This window comes from Lissotriton vulgaris, chromosome 4_1 (genome assembly GCF_964263255.1).
Source record: "Lissotriton vulgaris chromosome 4_1, aLisVul1.2, whole genome shotgun sequence".
Classification (NCBI taxonomy): Eukaryota; Metazoa; Chordata; class Amphibia; order Caudata; family Salamandridae; genus Lissotriton; species Lissotriton vulgaris.
The window spans coordinates 1,453,287,569-1,453,314,130 of NC_141691.1; the positions used below are offsets into that span (position 1 = coordinate 1,453,287,569).

General features: G+C 42.3%; 1 protein-coding gene across 1 annotated transcript in view; it reads left to right on the top strand.

Annotated features, from left to right (window-relative positions):
• The first annotated feature begins 4,097 nt into the window (after positions 1–4,097).
• The window catches only part of LOC147724098 (transthyretin-like), a 64,461-nt gene continuing 41,996 nt past the window's right edge, over positions 4,098–26,562 (top strand). Inside the window, exons 1-2 of the mRNA XM_086965677.1 lie at positions 4,098–4,260; positions 7,743–7,888. Coding sequence (XP_086821803.1) covers positions 4,102–4,260; positions 7,743–7,888 — 305 coding nt within the window. The 5' untranslated portion in view covers positions 4,098–4,101. The remainder of the gene's footprint in view (positions 4,261–7,742; positions 7,889–26,562) is intronic.

Sequence of the window (26,562 nt, forward strand, 5' to 3'; positions counted from 1 at the left end):
CTGTTGCTGCTGCTCCCAGTCTCTCCAAACACCAACTGATTCAGTGCACCTGCATGGTTGTGGCCACTTCCTGGTTGGGAGTCATGTGCTTGTTCTGGATTGGCTGAATCCAAAATTCCTGTTTTTTTGAATTACCGATTCGGTATTTACCGATTCGATATTACAGATTCTGTATTTTACCGATTCGGTAATGGGTTTTCGGTAATATTTTTACTGAATTCTAAGGAATCAGTAACTATTACCGAATTTTACCGATTCAGTAATTCTTACCGAATTTTTACCTGCATCGCAAATACCGATTCCTTATTACCGATTCGGTAAAAATCGGTAATAACGATTCGGCATTTGTGATTTACCTACATCTAGCCCTTAGTCTTTAAAGACTTACATTTTGCAGTTTGCAGTGCACATTTTTAGAAGATTTCTTTTATTGCATAGAGTCACTGCTCTTTTTATTTTGTTTTAGACATTTTGCTTGATTTCTTTCACACTCACATAGGTGGTCCTTTTCTGGAGCGGCCGGTACAGGGCAGCGCACTGTTGGGGGGGAGTTGATGAGGGAAAATTGCATTAAAAAAAGAAAACCACTTACCTTGCACTTGCCGCATAACCAAGTCCGCAATGCGGCGAGGGCAAGGTAAGTGGTTGTCGTTTTTTATGTTATTTTCCCTCATCGTCGTCTGCTGGCTCCCCCCACGCCTGACTCAAAACGCTTATCTGCACCGTCTGCTGCTGGCCCTTTTGTACACCAGCAGGACAGCAGTGTTGTGATTGGTCTGAGCAGGTGGTTCGGCGCTCATATAGGGAGTGAGAGCATTTGCATGTTCTCCACCCAGGCTGTGCATTACAGTGCAGTGGAGAACATGCTAAGTATGCACTACTGTTTGGCCAGCGCTAGACGGCTGACCAAACCATCATGCGTACTTAAGTGCCCCAACCACTCCTCCCCCTGCTGGCCAGCCCGTGAAACTGCCTCAGAAAAATAAAATGATAATAACATTGTGTTATTATCATTTTATTTTTCCTTTTTCCACTTCTCAAAGAGCAGTGGGGCGGCTCTCCTATGCCTCAGCGGAGGAGCTACGGCTGAATTTGAATATATATGCAAAACTGAGAACTGGAGAAGCCTGGTCATTTAGCCAGCACATGTGTCTTTATTGGTCTTGGCTAAATACATTGAGGGGCATATTTATGAAAGGGGGTGTGTCGTGCATGTACCACACAATGTGATGCAAGCATGACAAGTCCAAAATGTGATTTATGAAGCCAGTCAGGGCCACCTTGCCTGGCCCTGAATGTCTTCATGAATTTGCAGTAACACACTGCAGCGCAAATCGCTGTGTTGCATTAGTCTGCCCTGAGAAAGCATTCCATGGGCATTGTGTAGGTGTTCCCACCAACTCCCATGTTTTTTTTATGCATTCCCAGATTTACCAAAAGTGGTAGACCTGGGAATGTGCCAAAAAGGTACGCCTTCTCAGGGGAGGAGTAATGAGGGGATTTCTCCTCATTACTTTCTCTTTCTATGTGTGCTGCATTCTGCAGCACACATAGAAAGAGGAATATCCCTCAGCCTTGCTTCTGTGCAGGATTCCTGCACAAAAACAATCCTAAATGCAACACAGGCACCCTTGCACCACGGTGCAAGAGTGCTTGCAAAGGCGCTAGGGAGAGAAAACAGGGCCAGGGCAGGGAGAAAGCCAGGAATGTGCTGTATTCCTCTAAATGTGGCGCATTCTTTCCCTTTCACTGTCACTCAGCACTGCACAACAAGGTGACTTACTAAGCTGCACTTTGTGACTTTGTTATAAATATGCCTCTGAGTTTGTGGATACTCCCCTTTCCGCAAATTGACCCCCCTTCATGTAAGTTGATTGGAGAGTCAACATCGACTATTCTCGGCTACCTCAAGAAATGGGATGTTTACAGAGATGTGGCTTCAGCTTTGTAAGGAGAACTCTTAGATTACCTTTTTTCTAGACAGAACCGGCCAGGGACTAGATTATTCTGGCAGAACACTCTAGAAACTGAGTACTCAGAAGAAAACGGTGTCTCCATACTCTCCACACATGATTTCTCTATCATAAGCTTGACTCAAATTATTGTTCTTTAAACTATTATGGAATGGTTAATGAACACCCCTTAAATTGCACAGCTTAGGCCATTTCCTCTACTCAGACTGCTGGAGATGTGGTAATTCAGCTTGCAATTTATTACGTATATTCCAGGAATGCCCAAATTTGTCTAGATATTGGTATTCCGTAATTCCGTACACAACAATTTGGCCGCAAGGTAACCCCTTCACCACAATTAGCTGTTCTCCATGTAATGACTGATATTGTCCGTATTTCCAACCATAGAAAGCAGTAGATGGCAACAGGTCTATCTGTGGCCAAGATTTGTATCAAGCAAGATTGGGGGAAAACGACAGCTCCCGACCTAGGTGAATGGGTGACTGGACTTAGGAAAGTCACCTCCTGTGAATGTTTGATATAAAAATTCAAGATTAAATGGTTGTATTCTCCAAAATATGTGATTCCTTTTAACATCCCCAGCCGTGATCAGGGTATTGCTTGAAGACCCAATTGCCTATTGGGCGACTCGTTATTTTTATTTGATAGAGGCAGTCAACCCTGACAATGCTCTAATGTAAAGCTGTGTGTACATGCTATCCTTTACCTACTTAGAATGAGAAGCCATTGCCCCAAAACCTGTATAACTACCTCTAGCAAGGGCAAGTGCAGAGTAAGTCAAGTGGGTCTACCATCAACAAGACAATGTTAGGAGGGATCCAATGAATACTGTCCCAATTTCCCCTATCTCACAGCTCTGGGGCGTTGTCCCTGACTGCACTCTCATTCTGTGCGACCTGCGTAGAAAGGGACTGTGCACCTAAATATGTAAAAGTAAATGTCCTTTCAGCAGTGCAGGCATTTATTCTGACAGTCTACGGCTGGCCTGGGGAGAGTACATACTTGAAAGATACAGCCACCATCTGAGATTTGGGGCTTTGGCATGGTCTTTCACTGCCAGAAGACCTGGTTCAATTTTCAAGAGGCATCAGGGCGTGGCTTCATGCACCTTCCCGGGGATGCCTGTGGGTTCCTTGGACCCACCACCCTCATCCTAATGGTTATCCGCAGGAGTCACTCTAGCTGTGCACTACTTGTGGCGCACAATGAATGCACGTACAGGTGGCCCATTTACCCCTGCACCAAAATGTGTAACATGATGTGGCTGCATGGACATTTCCTCATTTGCATGGGGTCATGTGCCCAAAGAAATTAGAGAAAATCCCCTTGGGGTTCAGCAGGTGTAAAAAATATGCTGGAAGATAAATATTTCAGGAAGGACGCATACATGTCTATGACTTCTTCTGTAATCCCAAAGTAATGAAAAATGTGCCATAGAATATGCTGTTTGAGCACATATTTTAACAATGTCTGAAAGAGCCATCACCTAAACTACACGCTTGGTAAATCAGACACTGTTCACAAGTGCTAGGAATTTGGTGAAATGATGCAGCTGGCTTCAGGCTAAAGGGGAGATGGGGATGGGGTGGGAGAGTGCCGGGGGCAGCATTTCTAATGGTATGGTAGTGGTCAGGAACAGTAGCCTCATAGGAATAGCAGGCCTATAACCTTTAGTTTCCAAGCCAGCAAGGCCAGGATAAAACATTAATCAATATATCTATATGACCCCGGTGACGTCCACCTTTTGAATACCCAACTGGGGCACGTCTTCAAATAATGAATCTGTGAAAATGGGAATCCATCGTTGTTGCACACGTTATTCGAATTAAAGGGTCCTGCTGGGGAAATAGGATGTTGCAATAATGTGCATAAAATATATATTTTCTCATTTGTGCCTCGCACAGTTGTAGAACAGGGATGCTAAGGGGGCCTTTGTGCAAATGTTCCGTGAATTCTGACTGGGGGCATGAGGACCCCACACTGGGTTTTAATAAGAAGGCACATATTTTTCAGCATGCACCAGTTCCAAGGTCGGTAATCTCTTTAGGCAATGTCCATATTTGTGTGGGTTACTCATTTGCTCTTTGTGTACTTAGTAAATAATTAGAATAAGCAGGTCTTGCGGGAAATGCAAACTGGTAAACACCCGCATGTGAGAGGAAGGGGGTATAAATTCACCTTTAAGCCCGAAAACGGCATGCCAGAATTCCCAACCTCCGTCACAATGGCACCTCTTTCCATACTTCTTGGCTTGGCTGCCCTGGTATTGGCTGAAACAGCACCTGCGGTAGGTTATTTTTTTGGATATGTGTTTTATCAGATTTTCTTATGACCAAGCCACTCGTTACTTGGGGCACATAGCAAAAAAAGCAGGGGAATCATCTTACAGTGATTTGCATTGTGGGCCTGATTCACAAAGGTAAACCTCCTCTTTAGGTTATGTTTACGATTTTTTTTGCTGTTCACAAGGCTAATTTACGCATAGTGGGGCAGATTTACAAGCCCCTTGCGCTGCCAGTACGGTACGTCACTTTTTCTGACGCAATGGCAGCACGAATATCTCTGTCCCATATTTCTAAGTACAGGAAAAGCCACCCTGTGTGGCTTTTCCTTTCCTTGTAAATAAGGCCCTTTTACATGCAGCACTTTGCGTGAAAGGGGCGTTCCTTGGCTGTTGCTGTGGGTGTTCTCACACAACACCCAAGGAACCAGCCACATTTCCAGATTTAGGAGAAATCGTAAACCTGGAAATGTGTCAGTTTGCTACGCCACCCTAGGGGTGGCGTAGCCAGGTGCAACGAGGAGAAATGTTTTCATTTCTCCTCGTTTTTTCCTCTTTCAATGCATGCTGCATTCTTCAGCACCGAGCTGGTGTTGTTAATCCACAAACTCATTTGTTTTAATTCACAATTATTCTCAGAGAATAATTGTGAAATAAACCACACAAGCCTGTGGATTAACAACACCGGCTCATTGGATGGTGAATTGTGTATTTAACTTGTGCCACTAGAAACTTTTGTGTAAAAAAAGTACTGTTGTCCTTTCTAGTGTACAATTTGCACCTAAACCATTCATAGGTTTATAGTATTCTACAGCAAGCATTGAAAGAGAAAAATGCCTGTAGTGATTGTTTTTGTGCATGAAGGTTCCCCTTCCTCCGCAAAAAAAAACAATTTCCCTATGGCGCAGACATCCTTGCACCATGGTGCAAGGGTGCCTGCGCCGGCGCATGGCAGCTGTTTGTGCACCAGCGCAGGGGAGAGCACAGGAATACAACATATCATTGTAAATATGTTGCATTCCTGTGCTCTGAAAGTGCAGCAGAGTGGCGCAGCCAGAGGGCTTGCGGTGCCACGCTGCAGCACTTTCTTGTAGATCTGCCCCAGTATCTTTACGATTGCCTATCTTTTTATGTGAGGAGTTTCCGCCATGCATGTGGGACTCTGGAGTAGTAAAGATACTACTCGTAAAATTGATTTGTGAATTGCCAAAAAATCTTAAACTTACACAAAAGTGTCTGTTGACATTTGTGAATCAGACCCACTGTGTATTACTGCCGCCTTCGACCATGCCGGGTTTGTTGTAAGAATCCGACTTTGCTTTTACATATATCCAAGGTGCTGCACGTGTCTCTTCGCTTCTGGTTGGCAGCTGGCCCTGGGACTCAGGATATTGACTTTGGACGTAGGAGTGGCTCCTGCTGTACTTTCTATTGGTGACCATCGAGCCCTTGAGGTTTCGGTTAAAGTAAAGCAGTGAGTTGCAGTCTGATTACCGATACTTTTTTGGAACAGTGTAGAATTGTTGTCCAGAAGATTGGATGGATCAAAGCTAGCATTAGGAAGCCACAAAACAAAACTCTCTCCCAATGATACTTTAGTTCTGCCCGGTGGAAAATTGAACCCTGTTGTTGCAATATTGCATTATGCCAGGGGACTTCTGCGACCATGAAACCATATGTTCTAAAGCCAGGTTCATCTGAGACTACATCCTCGTGAGCATCACAAAAATGTAATGCACACAACTTACCTCGGAACCTAGGGGATCATGTGACTATCGTTTCAGTTTATTTATGGGGAATAGCACCGGTTGTTTTCTTCAGTGGGTTGATTCTACAGGGCAGAACCTGTTTCATAAATCTGTACACTCACGTTTGCGACAGGTAAAATGCATTTTGCCATGCACGAGAGGCAAAATGCAACTCTGTAACTTGTTACCAAATAGTATTTTGCTTTTGTGATTCGGTATTAGGAAAGGGTGTGTTTAGCACGTCCCTTCCTAATACCGAAAAGCACTGATATGTATGAATGTTCTGCAGCCAGAATGCAATTGCAAAACATTTATAATATTCCGACTCCTTAAAGGAGGCAGTAACCCATTCACAAACAGGAAGAGATCCCCAAGGAACCCCTTTGAGAATGTGGGTGAAAACATTTTTTTAGACCAGGCACTGGTCTCACGGACCACTGCCTACTCTCAAAATGCAGCCTGTTTTCCTTTAAGGTAAGCCGACTTTCTTACAAAAAAAAATATAACTTTATTTAAAAAGCAATCACTGCCTTGGTGGTTTGCTGATCCAAGCAGGCCAACATCCCAGTGATTGTAGCCATTCACAATGGGTCGCAAAGTGCGACCTACCTCATGAATATTGATGAGGCAGGTCCATTTGCGACCCATTAGGAACCACAAACAGTGTTTGAGAGACTCTTATATAGCTGTTCGCGATTTCCTAATTGCAAATTGCAAAACTTAGGAAATTGCAAACAGACTTTTTTGTACATCTGGGACTTACGTATTACGAATTCTAATCCTAAATTGTATTGCTTTCCTTCTACTGTTTTCATTTTTCCGGGTATTAATGCTGCCCACATATTGGTATTGTGATATATTACATTCTTTAATAATTAAGTTGATGTTTTCAAGAATTGCTTAAAATGTAGATTGATTTATCTGTATAATTATATCTACTCTTAATTAAAAAAATATAAAATGTTTGCAAAATAATATTTTTGCCTAAAAAGGGTCTACTTCAAATGGTACTGCTTAGGATATGGTACTGCTCTGGGATTTAGTGTAGTTCAAGTAGTTACAGTAGTGGCATTGACAGCCCCAGGAAAGAGGCCCTCAGAATGTATTTGTCTGGTTGAATGAAGCCTAAATGCCATGTAGCTGGTGACGGAAATGGAATCATAAGTAATGAAAATGGACAAGAAAAAATCTTTTTTTTTCACTTTTTGGCTTTCCCAATGCCAAAGTCTAATGAAGGTCATATGGACCGTGCTTTGAAAAGTGGGGCTTCGAGCGCTGCGATGGGTGGAGGTGCTAGACTTGTGCTTCGTAAATTAAATTAATAATGAGACATTGGTACTTAAGATGATTTTTGGTTCAGAACGTAGACACCAAAAAAAATCCATGAAACCTTGAGGCAACAAGCCAAAAGCAAGTCACATATTTAACACTGTAATAAGGAAATAGCCCCTCCCATACGTGATCCCGCCCCCTGGGACACGTGATCATTTTCGGGGCGTGGTATCTGTCACTTTTAGGTAATGAGCACAAAGGTATCCCAATTTACTACTATAAATATCTGCTTTTTCTTCTTTTTCCAATCCATCTGTCAATGTTGCACAGTTTTAATGGCAGCAACACTTTGAGAAGGGAATTTTAGGACAAGTCTATCTTTTTATGTGCGAAGTTCCTGCCCCAGAGTCTCCTCAGTCGTAAAGTTACTACTACTAACATATTTCTGCATTCTCTTTATGTTTTAAGGGTGACACTGCCCTGGAGACTAACGATTCGAAATCCTCTTTGTCGGTGAAAATTCTGGATGCCGCCTTTGGAAAGCCTGCGAACAATATGATTGTTGAAGTATATAAGCAGACGGAAAATGGGAGCTGGAGTTTCTTTGCCGATGGGTAAGTTGCAGTTTACAGAAAAAAAGATATTCACTGACAGTGCTGATAGTGTGAATTTTTTGCACAGATCAGAAAAAAATATACATGCAGGAAATACCCTTTAAGAAATATAGGTGAGACATGGTTAAATATACACTTGCGGCTCGCAGAGAAATACTCTATATTAGGAATGTGCGAAATTCCAGTGCGGAAAGTGAAACGTGGAAAGTTCATGCATTTATGTTTTTGCACATGAAGTGGAATTACACTAAATCAAACTGCTTAGGTTAGTCTTGAGGCATTAAGGTAAATACATTGCCCCTCGCAAGCAGGTGTCACAGCCAAGCTCCCCTTCTGGGGAAGTACCTATAAAGAGCACTGTCAGGAGCTGTGGTGGCTGGTAATTCGAAAGGGGGTGGCAAGCAGGGCACACAGGGACAAAAATACACCCACCCATCTACATGCACATTCACTCACACCCCCATGCAATCACAAGCGTGCACAGATACACTCATTATTCACAAGCATACACACAGACCCATTTATAGAATGTGTGCACAAACACAAATATATTCGTACATACACACATGCACTCGCTTACCAGTCATTACAAAAACAACTTGGCAGCTGCACCAGTCATCTCGGCTGGCAGCCGGGAAACCTCTGAGGTTCCTGGAGGGATGGGACTGCCACCTCCCCTCATTGTCTGACCTTAGGTCAGCTGATCAGGGGAGGCGGCAGTCCCTTACTCATCAGAGAATGGGATGGGGTCAGTAAGAGCTGCTGGCTCCACACCAGTCTGTGATGAGGTGTCACTGATTGACACTCAGCCCTGGGTACTTTAGGGCTTAGAACTGAAGTGCCCAGGCCGAGGCTATCAGTGACGCTCCCTCTCGTCATGAGAGTGAGGACATCGCAGTGCTTTGCAGAGCTAAGGAGGTCACGCTCCCCTTTTTTCAGTCCATGGGGATCAAATGCAAAAACAACATTTATTCACAGTTTCACATCTGGGGGGGGGACTTTTCATGCATGTTCATTCCCTATGATAGCTGAGACTTCCAAAATCCAAAGTGAATGTGAATGTGCCTGTCTACATTACCTTCATGAGGTTCATGGAAAATCCAGGTTTCTCACACACATAACCACAAAGAAGAAGAGGTTTTTATAGCCTATTAGACTTCTGAGAGTCAAAATGTGAACCCCCCTTTAGACATGTGAGCACTGCAGTGCTATGTATCAGGGCATCAGTGCCTTTCTTATCCATCAGCTGCAGAGTTTACAAAATCAAGGTGCCAGGGTTATCCGCCCTGCTACTCATTTTAGGAAAGTTACTCAGATAATAAAATAACTCCACTAGCTACCATCCTCGGCCAGAATGTATGTTCATAAGATCACTAAAGGCAATCAAATGGAATTCAATATTTGACACAACTATGTCGATCATCAAGTTCACTTTTTTGTATAGGTTAGCTGGGCAGCGAACACATAACTTGTCATTGTATGTGGGTATTGGAAGAGGAGGCTGTCAAAAGTTTATTTTGCAGTTGTAATTATTTATTATATTTTCTGTAGAGCGGATGCGATCCAAGAAAATGTTAGTGTGCGGGATATATATATATATATTTATATATTTTCTCTCCTCCAGTGCCGGTTTGCGCACCTTGGGCTGTCATGGAACGGTCCCGGATAGGCCACCGACCGGCCTTCAACATGTACCAAAAAAATACCTCTTCTGTTCCGAAGTAAGCCAGGACACCCAGAATGTGTTTGCGAAAATTTATTCAGCAAGTGAAAAAGTGCGACGCGTTTCGCCGATAAGGCTTGCTCACGCTCGTCAAGCATACAATGACGGCCATTTTTAAAGTGCTCAAAACACACCCCCAGTGTGCGCATATTACCACCATGGTAATGCGGGCTGCCATCTTATACAAGTACTAATAATACACATTCATTATGTACATAATGCATTAATGTCATGATTGAACCTTGTATCGTAATTAGAACCAATATTGAAACGTCTACATATAAAACGACGTAATTATAGACAAAAGTTACATGTTGTGCCTCATGTTCATAAATGTGAAAAAACACGAAAAACAATTTTAGACCAGGCACATTTAAGATATTTGAATTCCTTGATCAGACACATATTAAACCCAATGCTAAGGAGTTGTCACAATATCACAAAATAGTTGTACATCGTACATCGCGGTCACGTGTTCACAGTGTACATGACATCTAGATTGTCATTGGATGTTCGACTGTACGCCTGTAATACGCCTATTACAATTGGATCTCGCTGTTGGGATGCATATTGTAAACAACGTGCCGGCTGTGTTCATATTGTTGACTAGTAAAGCCCAAGTGGGCTAAGTAGATATCCATACACTCACAAAAATTCAGGTACTGTATGATACATATTGTTCAAATCCTTGCCCCAGTGGGCTGGTATTATACCAAGATATTGCCAGAAAAAAGTTGGCACATAATTCCCAAAGTACGTCTCCAATATGTCCAAACTCGTGCAACAAGTCCTTGCCCAAGTGGGCGATTACAACTCCATACCGCATAAGGCATTGACAAGGTAAGTATATGAGGTTCAACAAGGTCATTTTTCAACTGATTCATTGTATCCAGCAGTTCCCCACATTGCCTGTGAAAAAATATAATATTTAAACTATTACAAATTAATTAAAACCATTTAAAAATTATTTTAAAATACAGACAGCAAATGTGCTAATTCATCAGATACATTTAATTATTCTTCATACAAATGAACTGACAGTTCCTCACTGGTGTTAAGCCCTAATGGAGTCAAGCATTGGAATTCAATTATGTATTTGGACTCTAGCTTCCTCCTAGAGAGTTCATAGTTCCCAACTCTTATTCCCAGTTCAACACAATCAATGACCACCATACGTAATTTAGTCTCATCCTGCATATGGTATTCAAAGAAATGCCTGGCGACCGGATATTGTCTGTTGAGGTTCCGTATCGCTCTCAGATGTTCTAATACCCTCTTTTTTGCCTCATGCTTCGTACTGCCCACATAACACTTGTTGCATGGGCATATCAGTACGTAGACACTGTATGGGGTATTGCAGGATAATCTCTTTCTGATAGTAAATTCTCTGGAAGTTCCTGGTATCAGTAGGTTTTTACAATCTGTGCTGAATTTGCAAGCTTTACATTTCTTGCAGCATCTAAATCCAGCATTTGTAGCATGGTCAAGTGGATCATTCTCAGTCACGTAATTGTGACTAAGTTCGTCCCGGAGGGATTTACCCTTCCTGAACGTGATCTGGGGGTTGTCACCTAAATACTTCTTAAGATGTTCATCAGTATTTAAAACATGCCAATGTTTTTTAAACACTTTTCTCACATCCTGAGATTGTCCAGAGAAAGTGGTAATGAATCTGATGGTTTCAGATTGTGTCTGGGGTGGTTTGGGAGCTAGTAGTTCATCCCTAGATTTCTTATGACTCCGTTCTACAGCTTTGGCAATTACTTTGTTACCATACCCTCTCTGCCTGAACCTCTGGCACATCACAACTTCTTCTTTTTCGTATCCATCTTGGGTACTGCAGTTGCGCCTGGCGCGCAATAGTTCTCCATAGGGGATACTATAGACAAGACTTTTAGGATGGCAACTCGAAGCCCTCAAAAGACTATTCCCAGAAGTGCTTTTTCTGAAGAGTTTAGTGGTCAGGATGTTATTTACCACTTCTACCTCCACATCCAGGAACTCCATCTTAGTCTTACTGATATGTTCTGTTAAGATTAGATTAAAGGTGTTAGCATTCAGTTTGTCAATAAACCGTTTGGCCGAGTCCTCATCGCCATTCCAAATGAAAAAAATATCGTCTATGTATCTCAGCCACAGGGACACATTGTTGAAGTCAGCCATCTCCTGGACAACCTGCTCCTCACACCAGCCCATGAATAAATTCGCGTAGCTGGGGGCGAAGCAGGTTCCCATAGCTGTGCCCTGTGACCGATGATACATGACGTCATTAAAGAAAAATAAATTGTTAGTTAAACAGAAGTTAATCATAGACAGAAGCATTTGTGAGTGTAGTAACAATGAGATAGACCTGGTGTTCAGAAAGTGCCTCACTGCTTTCAAACCTTGTTCGTGTTGAATACTGGTATAGAGACTACTGACATCTAAGGTAACCAGTGTGAAACTGTTCTCCCAGTGGATACCATTGATGATACTCAAAAATTGGGTGGTATCCTTGACATATGATGGTAAGGCCATGACAAAATTTCTCAAGTAGTGGTCAATATATTTGGAGGTGTGCTCAAGGAGGGAACCTATGGAGGACACAATAGGGCAACCCGGCGGGTTGCATTGGTCTTTGTGGAGTTTGGGGAGGAGGTACATTATTGGGACCTTAGGGTGGGCACAGTATAAATATTGATATTCCTCCGTTTCTATCAACCCTTTGTCTTTCCATTCCAATAGGAGGTAGCCCACACAGGGCTAGATTGATTTGAGTATTTGCCTACAGAGCGCATAATAGCCCATCTGTGGGCATTATTATTGGTGTATAATAATAATATTATTATTTACCTTAACAAAATATGTATTTTGTTTATGGGATGTTTCCCAGAGTTGTGCTCTGTTTATATCTTATGTTCAATTTGGAATTTTAAGATGGCGCCTCATTTGCAAGCAGAATTGTAAATAGCCAATCCGTTTTCTATGTTGTTGCAGGCAATGTAATGTTTAAAAACATGGCGGCCAGACGCTTCGGTAAACATCGCGAAAGGTTGTTACTGAAACGCGTCTGTTGGTTGTGCGAGTTTTCTGTGAAAATAAACAACAGAAACGTGCCTCAGGAGTGCTTTTCTTCTTTACACGGGATCGTGGTTTCAGAAGGCGTGCTGGTAGTAATATATATATTTCCACAACGGGGGAGAAACAGATGTCATATATATATATATATATATATATATATATATATATATATATATATATATATATATATATATATATATATATATATATATATATATATATATATATATATATATATATATATATATCATGTGATCAAGGCCGGGGCAACCTGGTTGAAACGCGCCATGTTGGAGGAGAATAAAATTGCACTTTAAGAACTTACCTTTTGTTGCGGTCCATTCCTGTTTGAGAAGCGCTGGGTGGAGTCTTGCCCTACTTCGTGCTCTCCAAGGACTTGGTTGTCATATATATATATATATATATATATATATATATATATATATATATATATATATATATATATATATATATATATATATATATATATATATGTATATATATATATATATATATATATATATATATATATATATATATATATATATATATATATATATAATCCAAGCCCGAACTCCGCACAGGTAAGTTGAAACACCAACATTTAATTAGAGTAAAGCAAGCATTTTATATATATTTTGGGGATCGCCACTGTGTAGTTAGGTTAGACTTTCCATAGGAAGAGCAGGGTTTGGGTATGTTACTTTACGTTAAAAACACCCAAAAAGTCACTGAAAAAAATCTAGTGGCTTGTATCTTGATCTTTGTGTCTCTGAATAGTAGGTGCACAAGCCCACCCAGTGACATAAACATAGAGGGGGCAGTGGGGCTACGTTTATGTTAACGTCCATGGACAATAATCCATTGGGCGATGAGTATCCCTTCACAGAAGCCTTTTCTTCTCATAGTGAGTGGTGATACGTAGGCAGAGTGTAAGAGTTAGGCAGTGGCACTTGAAGTTGAAAACTACAGCCACAAAAAGTGTGGCCAACACTAAGACCAATTGATTTGGAAAGGGTACTCAAAAGATTGTGGCATACTTATGAAGCAGTTGCCTCTCCCTTGCGCCATACAACGGGTCGCACAGGCGACGCAACTACTAAGTAATTGTTATCAAGCTATGCAAGGCCACCTTATGTTGCCCTGAGTGGCTTGATAAATCTGCAATAGTGCAACGCAGCACAAATGCCTGCATTGCGTTCCTCTGCACCAGGGAGGCATTCCATAGGTGGAGTATGGATGTTCCCATGCATTCACCCATGGATTGTGGCGCATTCCTAGATTTACCATGAGTGTTAGACCTGGGAATACGTAAAAATGCTACACCTCCCCAGGTGAGGCGTAACAAAGATAAATATCTGCATTTCTCCTAGTTTTCTTCTTCTTTCCATGTGGGTTGCATTCTGCATCACACATAGAAAGAGGAAAAAGCCTCTAAGGATTATTTTTGTGCGAGGTCTCCCTTCCTACACAAAAACAATCCTGCTTGCAACGCAGGCACTCTGGCACCATTGTGTAAGGGTGCATGCATTGGCGCTAGGCAGCACATCGTACCCCAGCGCAGGGAAAATACAGGCATGCGCCGTGTAATGTTAAATACAGTACATTCCTGCCTTTTCTCAATCACAAAGCGCAGCAAGGTGGCTTGTGGCGCTGCTTGTTTTTTTGATAAATATGCCCCATTATACAGTCAATTCAGGGAAACACTCCAGCTTAGTTAAACAGCTAGGCATGTAGGTAAATGGAGGCATTTTATGAGATGATTTGGCACGTGACAGGCCTGGAGGTCTTTGATGGCGACAGAGCTGGGTTGTTGGAAACTGGAATGGTTTTAGAGCATGATGGTTTCTCTACTGGTTATTAATGTTGGCAGAATGAAACAAAGAGTTAGTTTGTGAATAAGAGCCTTTGAAAGGCTGGGGGTGCTGAAACCGAGTCAGAATAGTGCTGTAGGAAACAGGAAATGCTTAAGATCATGACAGGCCATCTATTGTCTTTCCTAAAATGCCAATATCACACCAGGCAAAATGCTAATACCCCATGAGTAGCAGGTCCTAGGTGTTGTATGGGCATGTATGAAGAAAGACAGGGCGTGTAGGACCAACATGAACGTATTGGGGAACAGAAGCAAGGAAGGTGAAGAAGTCATGGGTACATAGATAGTGAGGGCCCTGGCTGGTAGTGAGTGGAATCCGGTTATGCCAGATATTTATTTTTTTAAAGGTGGGACGCCGTTCAAGATGTACTAGGGTCAACCAGAGAGAACTTCTGGACTCATGGTGACTGTCTCCACTCACTACCCACAGTATCTGCATTGAGATGCCCTATTCTCATTCTAATGAATAAATACATTTATCAGTCACACATCGGCTTAAAGCAAGTAAGAATGAGGTAGAGGGCTCTTCATTTCCCTAGGTACTCAGGCGTCTAAGAGGGCAGAGGCAGTAGGCTTAGACGAGGTTCCTCAAAAAGCACTGAAGGCTTGGCCTGTGTTAGCTAGGGTGGTCTGCACTGCGTTGCAGCACACAAGACCCCACTGCATGTTGTCTACCTGAGACTTTAGAGTGTCAGCACTGTTGAATGTAGGGGTCCTCACTGTATTGAAGACAGGAATCCGTCCAGCATGCACCATATCATCTTGGTGGTTTGGTCTACCTCCTTTAGCTGATAAAGACGGGATGCCCTCTTTATAAATGCACTTTTGACGTTGGTTGAAGTTCTTCTTTTGCCAGTTGTATACCAACACATACAAAAAAACAATATCTCAACCAGTAATTATTTTGCAAGGCAATTTAAACACAGACAATAATCAAAAGGAGAGTTGGAACAAAGGCAGACCCAAAATAATTGTTAGAAAAACAAAAGGTTCTTATTTGCAAGTAATTATAATAGCACTACAATAAATTATATGTATAAGTAACCATAAGTGAGTTGTGCACTGTATGTGCTTGTGATTGTGAATGGTGCAGAGACACAATACAGTGAGAAAGCAGCATGAACAGCGCTAAAATAACAGAGTTTGTGGTCAATCACAAAAAAGAAGGTGCATACAGGGTAAGTATTCAGTTTTTAAATTATTTAAATTGACTACATTGGAGCCAAAGGTAACGCCGGATGGTCAACAGCGTTTCGACCTGTCTGAGTTCGGGTTGTCATCAGGACCAGGTTACTTGTGTTCGTAATAGTGCTGTATAGGTAAAGAAAAACAGGAATGAGGCCCAGGAGTGACCATGGATCAATTAATAAAAGAGCAAGGTAGTGTTGAGAGGAAAAACGACCTGAAGGTTGGGTGGAAGTGTCCCAAACAGAGGGTGGAGGGGAGAAGACTGTCCAGGTGGTATCTGGGGGGGAGAAGGGGGGTGATTAATGGAATGGAATAGGGAAAGGGTAGTGAAATATAAGGCCAGAAGCTCATATCCATACTTGCAGGAGACAGGTAGAACACCGTAGGATTGATGACTGTCCCTTGGCGTACAAAAGATAATTCAAATAGGTGAGGAAGAATAAGCCCGAAGCAGAATTGGCTGCGGGAGAAAAAGGGGTAGGGGTGAAGTGGTTAATAAAATAATATGGCTGGCTGTGGAAACCATCAAACCTAACGTGGGCACTTTTTAACAAAAGAATATGGCTGGGTGTAGAGACCGTCAAGCCTAATGCGGGCAGCAAAGGCAAGTACCTGATGGAGATTAAACGAGGTGCGAATAGTAGGAGTGATCGTCGTTACGTAGGGCAATGGATGCAATCCAGAGTGTGCAGGCGAAGGAAGCACCGCAGCAACTACCAGCCATGGTCAATGGCGGTCAGGGCGAGGGAGAAAGTGAAGCTGAGTCACCTTAAGTAAAGTGCAGTCAAAGCGAAGGACAGTAACACACTGGGGCACGCGAGCAGAATGAAACGACCCGTGCGGGTGCCCAAAATACAATGGTGCAACACTGGGGGCCAGCGAGTGGAACTACTTAACAGTGGAGGGAGGCGGGTCTCGTGATATGGGCGGAACTAGTCCAAGAGCTAGGAAGCAATCTGTGGTTCCCCAGGGGAGCAGAAGAAGGAATGGCAGCAGGACGGAGCACCCGAGAAAGTGACTCGTGAAACATTGGTACTCTGTGTGACACGTGGAGCCACGCAACATTTTAATTAAATTAAAACACCGAGTCCATAACAAGAAAACATTAGTTATTGACAATAAATGTACACTTTGAATAAATCAGTTTGCATACAATAATACAGATAAAAAATACAATTACATTTTGAATTGAAAGTTAATAAACACGAACAAGTGCAGGACTAATGATACAGTAGACCTGTCCGAATGGAAACATTATAAAGGGGTAAATAAGAAAACCAGAACGGAAATAGACTGGAAGGTGAGTATAGGGGTGAACGACTGGGAGACCTCGAGGAAGATCACTCAAAGTGAAAAAGGGATTATTGCATCATAGCAATTTAAATATTTACATGGAGAGAAATACAAACAAGGAAACCGTTGTAATGGACACAATGTAATACAAGGAACTGCAAATGCCATAGAGCAGATATTCAGTACAGTTTGAAGTTAAAAGTCATAGGTGTATACAATAACTGGTAAAACATAGGGTACTGATCACAACAAGGAGGACAGTCAGAAGAGCCACTGGGGGTGTCAAGGTGTATCAATAGTCGTATTCCACTCATCATGTGTGCTGAGACCATTATTGACAGAATCACATCTTGTGGTCCAACGGCATACGCATTTGTTCAGAAGCATACGTAAATTACCACCTCGCATGGGTAGTACTGGTTGATGAATAACTTGCGAGACCATATCAGTTTCAGAATGATTATGGCTTTTGTAATGTGAAACAAAGGGAGCTGACTCAACGCTGCATCTAATGCAGCTCCTATGTTGTGAGATGTGTTCTTTGACCATTTGGGTTGTCTGGCCAATATATAGTAAGTTACAGGGGCAGCGGATGGAGTAGATCACGTTAGTGGTCTTGCAGTTAGAGAATTGTATGAGTTGGTAAGATAGATTGAACTAGACAAGAACCAAAGGAGACAGTGCATGAGTATTATGAGAGATTGTTACAGATATTTAAACAGTGCAGTGGTCTGGATGTGATGAATCTAAAAGTTATTGCTAATATGCCCCTTGATGAGTGTCAGCGAGTGAATCTGGATGCCAGCTTGCAGGGGAGAGTCAGAGAAATAATCCGGGGTAAATTAACAAGGGCCAGATCGCCGCTTTATCTGCACTTTTTGCCGATAAAGCGGCGATTTTTCTATCACCCAATTTCCAAGCTGTCGCTAACAGCAGTTAGCAACAGCTTCCAGGAGATAGCGACCAGTTTGGGGCCCGCTTTGCATGTCACTGATATTTATCGCTAATGGCATGCACAGTGGACGTACCCAAACTGGTAGCGACTGAAAGCAGTCGCTAACACAGCTATCGCCTATTAGCAATACCTGTGACGCGATAAAAAAACGCGTGCTAACCGCGATTAGCACCAGGATTTTACACCTGGTTAAAACCTGATTTAGCTATAATAGTCAATGGGAAGTGGATTCTCGGCCAAGTCCCCACCTGCCTATTAGCGAGATTTTCCTTAGTGTTAGGATTTTTAACGCTGGAAATCTCACGTTAAAGGTGGGATTCGCTGCTATCGCTGGATTTTTTATCGCTGTAGAGATAAACGTTGGTAATACTGCATTATCTCCGCGATTATATACAGCGATAGGAGGCGATAAAAAAAAGTCGCTAAGCGCGGTTTGCGATAATTATTGTAAGTTATTGCTAATATGCCCCTTGATGAGTGCCAGCAAGTGAATCTGGATGCCAGCTTGCAGGGGAGAGTCAGATAAATAATCTGGGGGTAAATTAACAAGGGCCAGATCACCACTTTATCTGCACTTTTTGCTGATAAAGTGGCGATTTTTCTATCGCCCAATTACCAAGCTGTCGCTAACAGCAGCTAGCAACAGCTTCCAGGAGATAGCGACCGGTTTGGGGCCCGCTTTGCATGTCAGCGATATTTATCGCTAATGGCATGCACAGTGGACGTACCCAAACTGGTAACGACTGAAAGAAGTCGCTAACACAGCTATCGCCTATTCGCAATACCCGCGGTGCTCTAACCGCGATTAGCTCCAGGATTTTACACCTGGTAAACACCTGACCTAGCCATAATAGTCAATGGGAGGTGGATTCTACAGCTAAGTCCCCACCTGCCTATTAGCGAGATTTCCCTTAGCAATAGGATTTTTATCACTGGAACTCTCACATTAAAGATGGGATTCGCCGCTATCTCTGAATTTTTTATCGCCGTGGAGATAAACGTTGGTAATACTGTGTTATCTTCGCAATTAAATCCAGTGATAGGAGGTGATAAAAAATCGCGCTATGGGCGGTTTAAGATACTTATTGCAAGTTGTTGCTAATATGCTCCCGGGTGAGGATCCTGAAGAGAGTTCTAGTCAGTGGTTAGCTGTGCTTTCAAGAGAGACAACCTTGTAGCTGCACGTATCACATTCCTTTGAGGCTAGAGCCCAGCCCCCCAGTGATCATATAGGGATCACTCCTGCATCCCTTGGGGGCCCAATGCCTGCATGGAGCTAGTATATGGCATTTGTACTGTTGGACAGATTCCCAAGGGTCATACTTATTTGTAGATCTGTCCTCAAGATGCACCATGATGTTGAGGCTATTGAAGGTATTTTCTCAAGCTGCCCATCCTCCAGTCATCTGCTTCTTCAAACAGCCATGTCATTTGAAGATTCTATAGTCACATCTTAAAAGTTGGCACCGTAATTGTTTGCCAATATTGTAATATCAGCGATGTCTAGCCATGGCTAGAGATAGAGAAATAAAATTCAAGCAATACTTATCCAGCTGCAAAGTTTGACTATATATCCTAAAAGTACCAGCTTTGTGTCTGTCAGGATTACAGTTTGAACACCCTAACTTAATGCTTGGAAGATCAACTCTCAAATTTGTAGCATTCAACAAAAATGGTTCAGCACACCATACAATATATAATGACAGTATTAATGAGGTTAATAATATCAATAAGCCATGGTGTTTTCTTTTCTTGTTTTATTCCAAATCTTCACATACAAGTAGCCAACGCGTTTCGTCCGAAGGACTTCTTCAGGGCGAATAGTAATCAAAATACTGTTTTGTGTTCTGGACTTTAACAGTGAGAACCAGTCTCCAGCTACTTTGGTGGAACCAGTCTCCAGGAACTTGGATGGCAAATATCCTTTATTCTGTGATGGACTGGTCAAATCTCTGTTATAGATATATTCCAGCAAAAAGAAAGGATGTCACAATACACATCCGTGGGAGGTGATATCAATATTCACCTTCGGTAAGCAACATGTCTCCGTTCTCCTCGGTCTCCTCGGTCGTCGTCTCGGAAAAGTAGTTCGAACTACTTTTCTGAGACGACGACCGAGGACCGAGTCCATTCGTTTTCAACCTTCCTCAGATGGTACGCAATCAATGGGTAATCTGTGAACATCCGAAGGGACCTATACCAGTTCTCTTTCCACATCAATTGGCTTTTGTACCATAACTTCATCAACCACTCTGAGGAAGGCTCATTTCTTGTACACAGCTGTTATTCAAACCGTTAATCTGAACAAAGCGGTGCCGCCGCTTCTTGTGTTCCCTCCCTATTTGTAACTGAATTTCCTCCCAGTTTGTCATCTGAGAACAAAATCGTTCAATGAATAATACTCTTGCAAATTCCATATTTTGCAAATCACTTTTTATATCACAAGTCCTTGCCCCCGAAAATCCTGCAACATTACCATATGGTGACTTTTAAAAATACACTATAGAAGATTTCTGAATAAAAATAAAAACAACAGCTGGATAGACATTTTTATTAACGACACTCTTCCTATTAATGTAAGAGGCAACATGGACCACCTATTCAATAGACACTTCACCTTCTCCAGCAACTTCACATTGTTCAGTTTGAGGATATCAGTGTATTTATTTGTCACATAGGTCCCCAGATAGCAAATGGGATGACTACTATTATAGTTCTTAATTATGTCCGCAGGCAGTATTGACGCCTGCATATTAAAAAGCAATGTATCGGTTTTATCTTTATTAACTTTGTATTCCCTCAGGTTTGTATATTCTTGAATAACGTTCAAAGCCACCTTAATATTAACTTGGTCAGCTTTTAAGTATAGGACTCTATCATCTGCAAATAACTTAAGTTTGCACATCCCTTGCAGCAGGGCAATGATATTTGTGGCACTACTTATTCTTTCTCCTAACGGTTCAATGAATAGGGCAAAAAGTATAGGGAACATTGGGCACCCTTATCGCGTGCCACATTTAAATTGTATAGTGCCTGCTAACCTTGTTTTAATTATCAGACAAGCTTCGCCCCCTTGCTATAGTTTAATAAGCATTGCCAATATTTTAGCTGGATATCCAAACCCAATTGACGAGGTCGAATGCCTTTACAACTTTGATCATTACAATTACAGCTTTGTCTTGACCGCTGGAAAAGAATCCTATAACCCGAACCAAATACTGTGTATTTGCTGCTATTTTTCGCTTTGGTAGAAACCCATACTGATCCTTATGAATCAGCGCATGACCCACCACAACTATACCTAATGCCCCTATTTTGTTAATTGCTTGTAATCTCCATTACGCAGGCTTATTGGGCAATAACATTTGTATTAAGGAGATCTTTATCTTTTTTAAAAAGCTTATCACCACTGACTCTTTAAATGTCAAAGAAATGCCCAGTCCACCTCTTATTTCATTAAACATTTGTACCAGATGCAGCATAAGTTCTTTCTGAATTGGATTTATTCCTTAGTTGGTATTCAGTTGGTGCCAGTTGCCTTTGCATTAAGCATCTTTTGTAATGCCTATTTGGCCTCCCCATATGAAATATCTTGCAGCAAAGTCTCTACCTCGGTCTAGGTCAAACACGGAAGCCGAAACTGCCTGTAAAATTCCTCAAGATCTGGAGACAGAATTAGAATTCCCAAAAATATTTTTTATAATATCAAGGTCATATTTTTGGCCTTCATTCGAGTTGGCATCCTTAATTTCCCCAGTACACAATGCAACGTGTTTCAGATGTGTTGACCAAGTCAACAGCCTGCCCACTAACTGGCTCTCTTCATACAGTTTCTGCTGAAACGTTTTTGTATTATTGATCTCTTCAAGGATAAAAATATCTCTCAGTCTTAGCTTGGCCGTGTCATGTTTTCCTCCAAATCCTGGTCTTAAGTCTATCCTTCCCCTTACTAATGCATCTTGTACATTATGTAGAGTACATTGTATGTCCTTGGCTTGAGCTTTTCTGAGCTGAATTATATGCACTTATCCTACCTCTAAATGTGGCTTTGAATGATTCCCATATGACAAAAGACAAGGAAGTACTTTGAATTGCCTTAAAAAATACTCCATTATAAACCTACATGTTGCACCTAGCCAAATATGATCTACTAGGGGTTGCCTATCAAACTGCCATTGTGAGCTTGAAGTTTTAGAAGCTTCCATCTCTATTGTGATCCCCACTACTGAATGATCTGAGAATGCATTAGCCCAAATCATCATTCTGCCCCACTCTTAAAAAAAAATGTGATTAAGAAGAAATCCAGTTGTGAAGCTGTCTTATATCCACTTAAAAAATACGTAAACTGTGCCTGGTTCGGATGATCCAAGCACCACAAATTGACCAGATTTAAAATATATTTCATGGAATCAATAGCCTGTGCCATTAAGGTTTCAACTATTTTTTATTTCTGTTAGAAGTATCCCGTTTGAGGTCCCGTATATCGTTAAAATTGCTTCCCCAAATTGAGGGCCCTTCTTCCATCATTGCAGGAGCAAATATTTCCTTCAAGGGCCCATTATCATCTGGTACTGGACCATACAAATTAAGCAGATCAAAGGGGACTGCTTGGACTCGAACTTTTACCCAAATCCATCGAACCTCTTTGTCTCTTATCACCTACCTTACCTCACAGTCCCCTCAGTTAGAGAGGCTAATAGCTAATCCCCGAACAGCTAGAACTGCTTTTGTAAAAAAGGCATGCAAATATTGTTTTTGTTGTGTGTTTATAAACAAGGAATAGGGTTGAAAAGGTTCTTGATGGTGTTCACATGTTTTATTCCCTGAGACATGTGCATTAGGTCTTTCATTGAAAGAAACCTCTGGAATGTCTCAGTGGCATAGCAGGGCAACAATAGGGTCAGGTGCAAGCAAGGAAAATGCCTCACCACCTCTCATTTATTTGATCAATTGTAAATACAGCTATAATTTGGATGCATTAGGCCCCTATCACAACTGGACCCGGGGACCGCTGCATCTGTCTCACTGTTGATAGCCAGGCCATTTGCACGGTTACATCTGGGTGTTGATTAGATGTTTAGCCATTAAGAGTAGTCTTGGGTGGTCCACATTCTGGTGCAGAGATGAATGAGGCCTTTAATTTGGTTTGTAAAAGAAAGGTCGCAGACTGTTACTATGCTTCCAAGCTTGCAGACAATAAGAATGATGATACATTTACAGCAGCCTAGATAAATTAGTCGTCACTTTACTTTTGACTGCATCTTGCTTTCTTATTTATGAAAGTAAATTGTAGGAAAGTTTCCCTTTTGACATAGTCACCCACCACCTTCTGCCTGGTTTCTGGTGCAACTTTGATTGAAACTGTATGATTATTCCACAATTGGCACCCTTTTAGAATCCCTGTGAGTCCTTAATAAGGGGTACCTCGGGCCTTGGAACTAAAGAGAGCCCCTAAGGGCTGCAACACGATTTGTGCCAACTTAAGGACCCCTCACCAAACTCATGCAGACCTCCATTGCAGCCTGCATGTCTTTGTGCAGAGAAAAATGTAGAGTCGACATGACACCCATCTCTTCGGGCCATGCCTACTAAGCACTGCATGTGGTATATGTATGTCACCCTTATGGCAGGTTTTACAGCCCTAAGGAAGGGTGCACTATACCGAGGTGTGGGGATATCTGAGGGAGTGTATATGTCTCTTTGATATCTAAGCTCACCCTTAGATATTACAAGTGCACACAGAAGCCATGACGAGTGAATAGGCTGGAGACTCGTGATTACGAGTTCTCCAGCTACATGATGGCTTCACTGTATCCCATTGTGTTTGGTACCATCACCTCTTCTCAATAAACCCATACTGATTCCATTGCTGTAATTATTCATTACTGCACCCAGAGAGCACCTTAAAGGTGACCCCTGAAAATCTACTGACTATTAGTATGTTGACTGACCAGTCTTAACCAGCCAGTCACCATTAACATGTTTCTGACCTCCTGGGTGAGAGCCTTTGCTCTTGGAGGCCAGGGACAAAGCCTGCTCCGGGTGGACGTGTTCACAACTCCTCCACGCAGTAAGTGCATTCCAGTGTGGGAAGCTTCAAAGGCCCTGCCACCTTTGTAATGCGACCCAGGCCTTTCCAGAGAGTGGGAATGCCCAACCCTCTGTACCGACCCCACTTTTTGGTGGCAAGATAGGTGGGAAAACTAGTAAGATTAGAAGGAGTGCCTACATTCAGCCGGAACCACCCCTAGGGCGGGGCCAGCTGATGTGGACCCCACGTTTCAGATTCCTCCATCTTGTTTAGGATGAAATTAGCATTCTAGGGTCAGGCATATGCCCACTTCCCACAGAAATGGTAATATAGAGGGTGATGACACGGGAAATAACCTTTACAACGCAGTCATTACATCGCAATACCTTTACATAGCAGTCATTACATTGCAACATTCTTTACATCGCATGTCATTACAACGCAGCCATTACATTGCATGCCACTACAACGCATGTCATTACAACGCATGTCACTACAATGCAGGCATTGCATCGCAAGTCATTACACACGCATAGTACCCTTACACTATCCGACACTTACCCTAGTGTTGCACTCACTGGAGTTAGATTAGTCATTTTTACCCCTACACTATCCAACACTTACTCTACTGTTGCACTCACTGGAGTTAGAATAGTAATTTTTACCCCTATACTATCCAACACTTACCCTAAATGCAATGTAATGGTATGCATTGTAATAGTATGCGTTGTAAAGGTATAATGCAATGTATTGAAATGCGTTGTAAAGGTAGTTTCTACAAAATGCGATGTAATGGCATGCTAGATAAAAGAATGCATTGTAAAGGATGTTGCAATGTAAAAACTGTGATGCAAAGACAGGAATTGTAAATGTATGCGTTGTAACGTCATACATTCGTTGACGCCCTAAAGGTAGGTAGCGCATTGGCTACTACCAGTTACTTCCCTTAAACACCTCTAAATGGAGTATTTAGCTAGCACCCCTGGATCCAAGAACTCAGATTCGACAAATCAAGAGAATAAGGTCGAAAAAGAGTCACTGCTAGGAGAGAACTGCAGCAGACCTGTGTACTTTGTTGCAAAACCGTGCCCGACCTGTGAGCTATAGCATTGCCAAAGCCTTAGGTAGCCTGCCAGCACTTTGAAAATCACATATAGTCTCTCTTGGGGTTGAGGAGGTACTCCTCTGCAGTTTTCAGGCACCGACAAGCAAAGTCCAGTCCATTGCTATGCAGCTCCCAGGTCTGACTGACACTGCAGATGACCAGGAGAAGGTACTCGTGCTCTGAAATGTCAGATCTGTCTCCCCACAGACTATGAAGACAACAGGACCAACTGAAGCTGTGCAACACGAACCGCCAGGGTACTGTACGTCCTGCACCAACCACCAACAGTGAGTGTCCAGTCCAGTCCATTGAGGGACGTCAGTATCACTGAGACCAACTTTGAGAGTGGCCCAGCTGCCTTGATTTCTCCCCTGCTAGCTGTTTGTCCCTGAACGTGATGCATCTATGCGCACCCAGCCCAGTCAGCCAAACACTCTGCACCGAGCATCCCAGCCCAGGTCAGGATGAACTAGCTTTGCCCCCTTGCTCCAAGCCCCCGAAGCCCCTGGACCCACTGGACTCTCTGCACAATGTACTTCATTTTATTACACTATATAGAGAGCCAGCTTCCTACATGAATGAGGGACCTCGATGCACAAATTGTGAAATTTGATTTACATGGCATGTATAATCGCCAATATTTCAGATAGCTGCAGGGCAAGTCCCTATAGCCCTAAAGGAGGGTCCCAATCAGCCCAAGGTATATTTTAATGTTTAGTGGACGTTTATTTATTAATTTGCATGGTTAATTAAAACCTTTGCATCAATAAAACTGCAATGTTACACTGACATCTTAAATGGTTCCACGGAATGAAATACAAAGGATACAATTTAGGAGTGTCACTATCAATAGACTAAAAAAAGAATTCTTCTGTACACATTAGAGACAGGTCCACAGTACAGTCACCCAAGCACACATTAAACGGCATTGTCATTAGAGAAAGGGTTAAAAATATGTATATGAAGAGCAACATGTTCTTCAGATTAAAAGAAGAGTGGATCATAAAGGTGACTCGACACTTAAGTTGGCTTTTTGCAGTATTATTGGTTGTTGAGGAAGTTCCAAGACTGCAGGGTGTTCCCTGTTTCGAGTCTTATATGTACAAGTATGCAGCCATTTGTTCCTTGTCCTTATGTATCACTGCCATGGGATGCCATTCGTTTCTTTTCGTCCCTGAGGAGAAAGCTCACGAAGCCTGCAGTTCATTTGTGTGTCTGTTGGGGAAACACAGGTCAATACCATCTGCCTGCATGACCAAATTCCTCTTTGGTTGGAGAGTGGGCGTAACATTATTTTTCTCTCTCCCAGTAATTCCTTACAAGGGCATACCTAGTGCAACATATCTTCTTTCCCATTTCCATATAGCTGACAGTCGGTTGCGGTCGAGAAGCATTTCCATGGAGGAGTGATGGTAGGATACCCAGTCGATATCTCAGGAATTT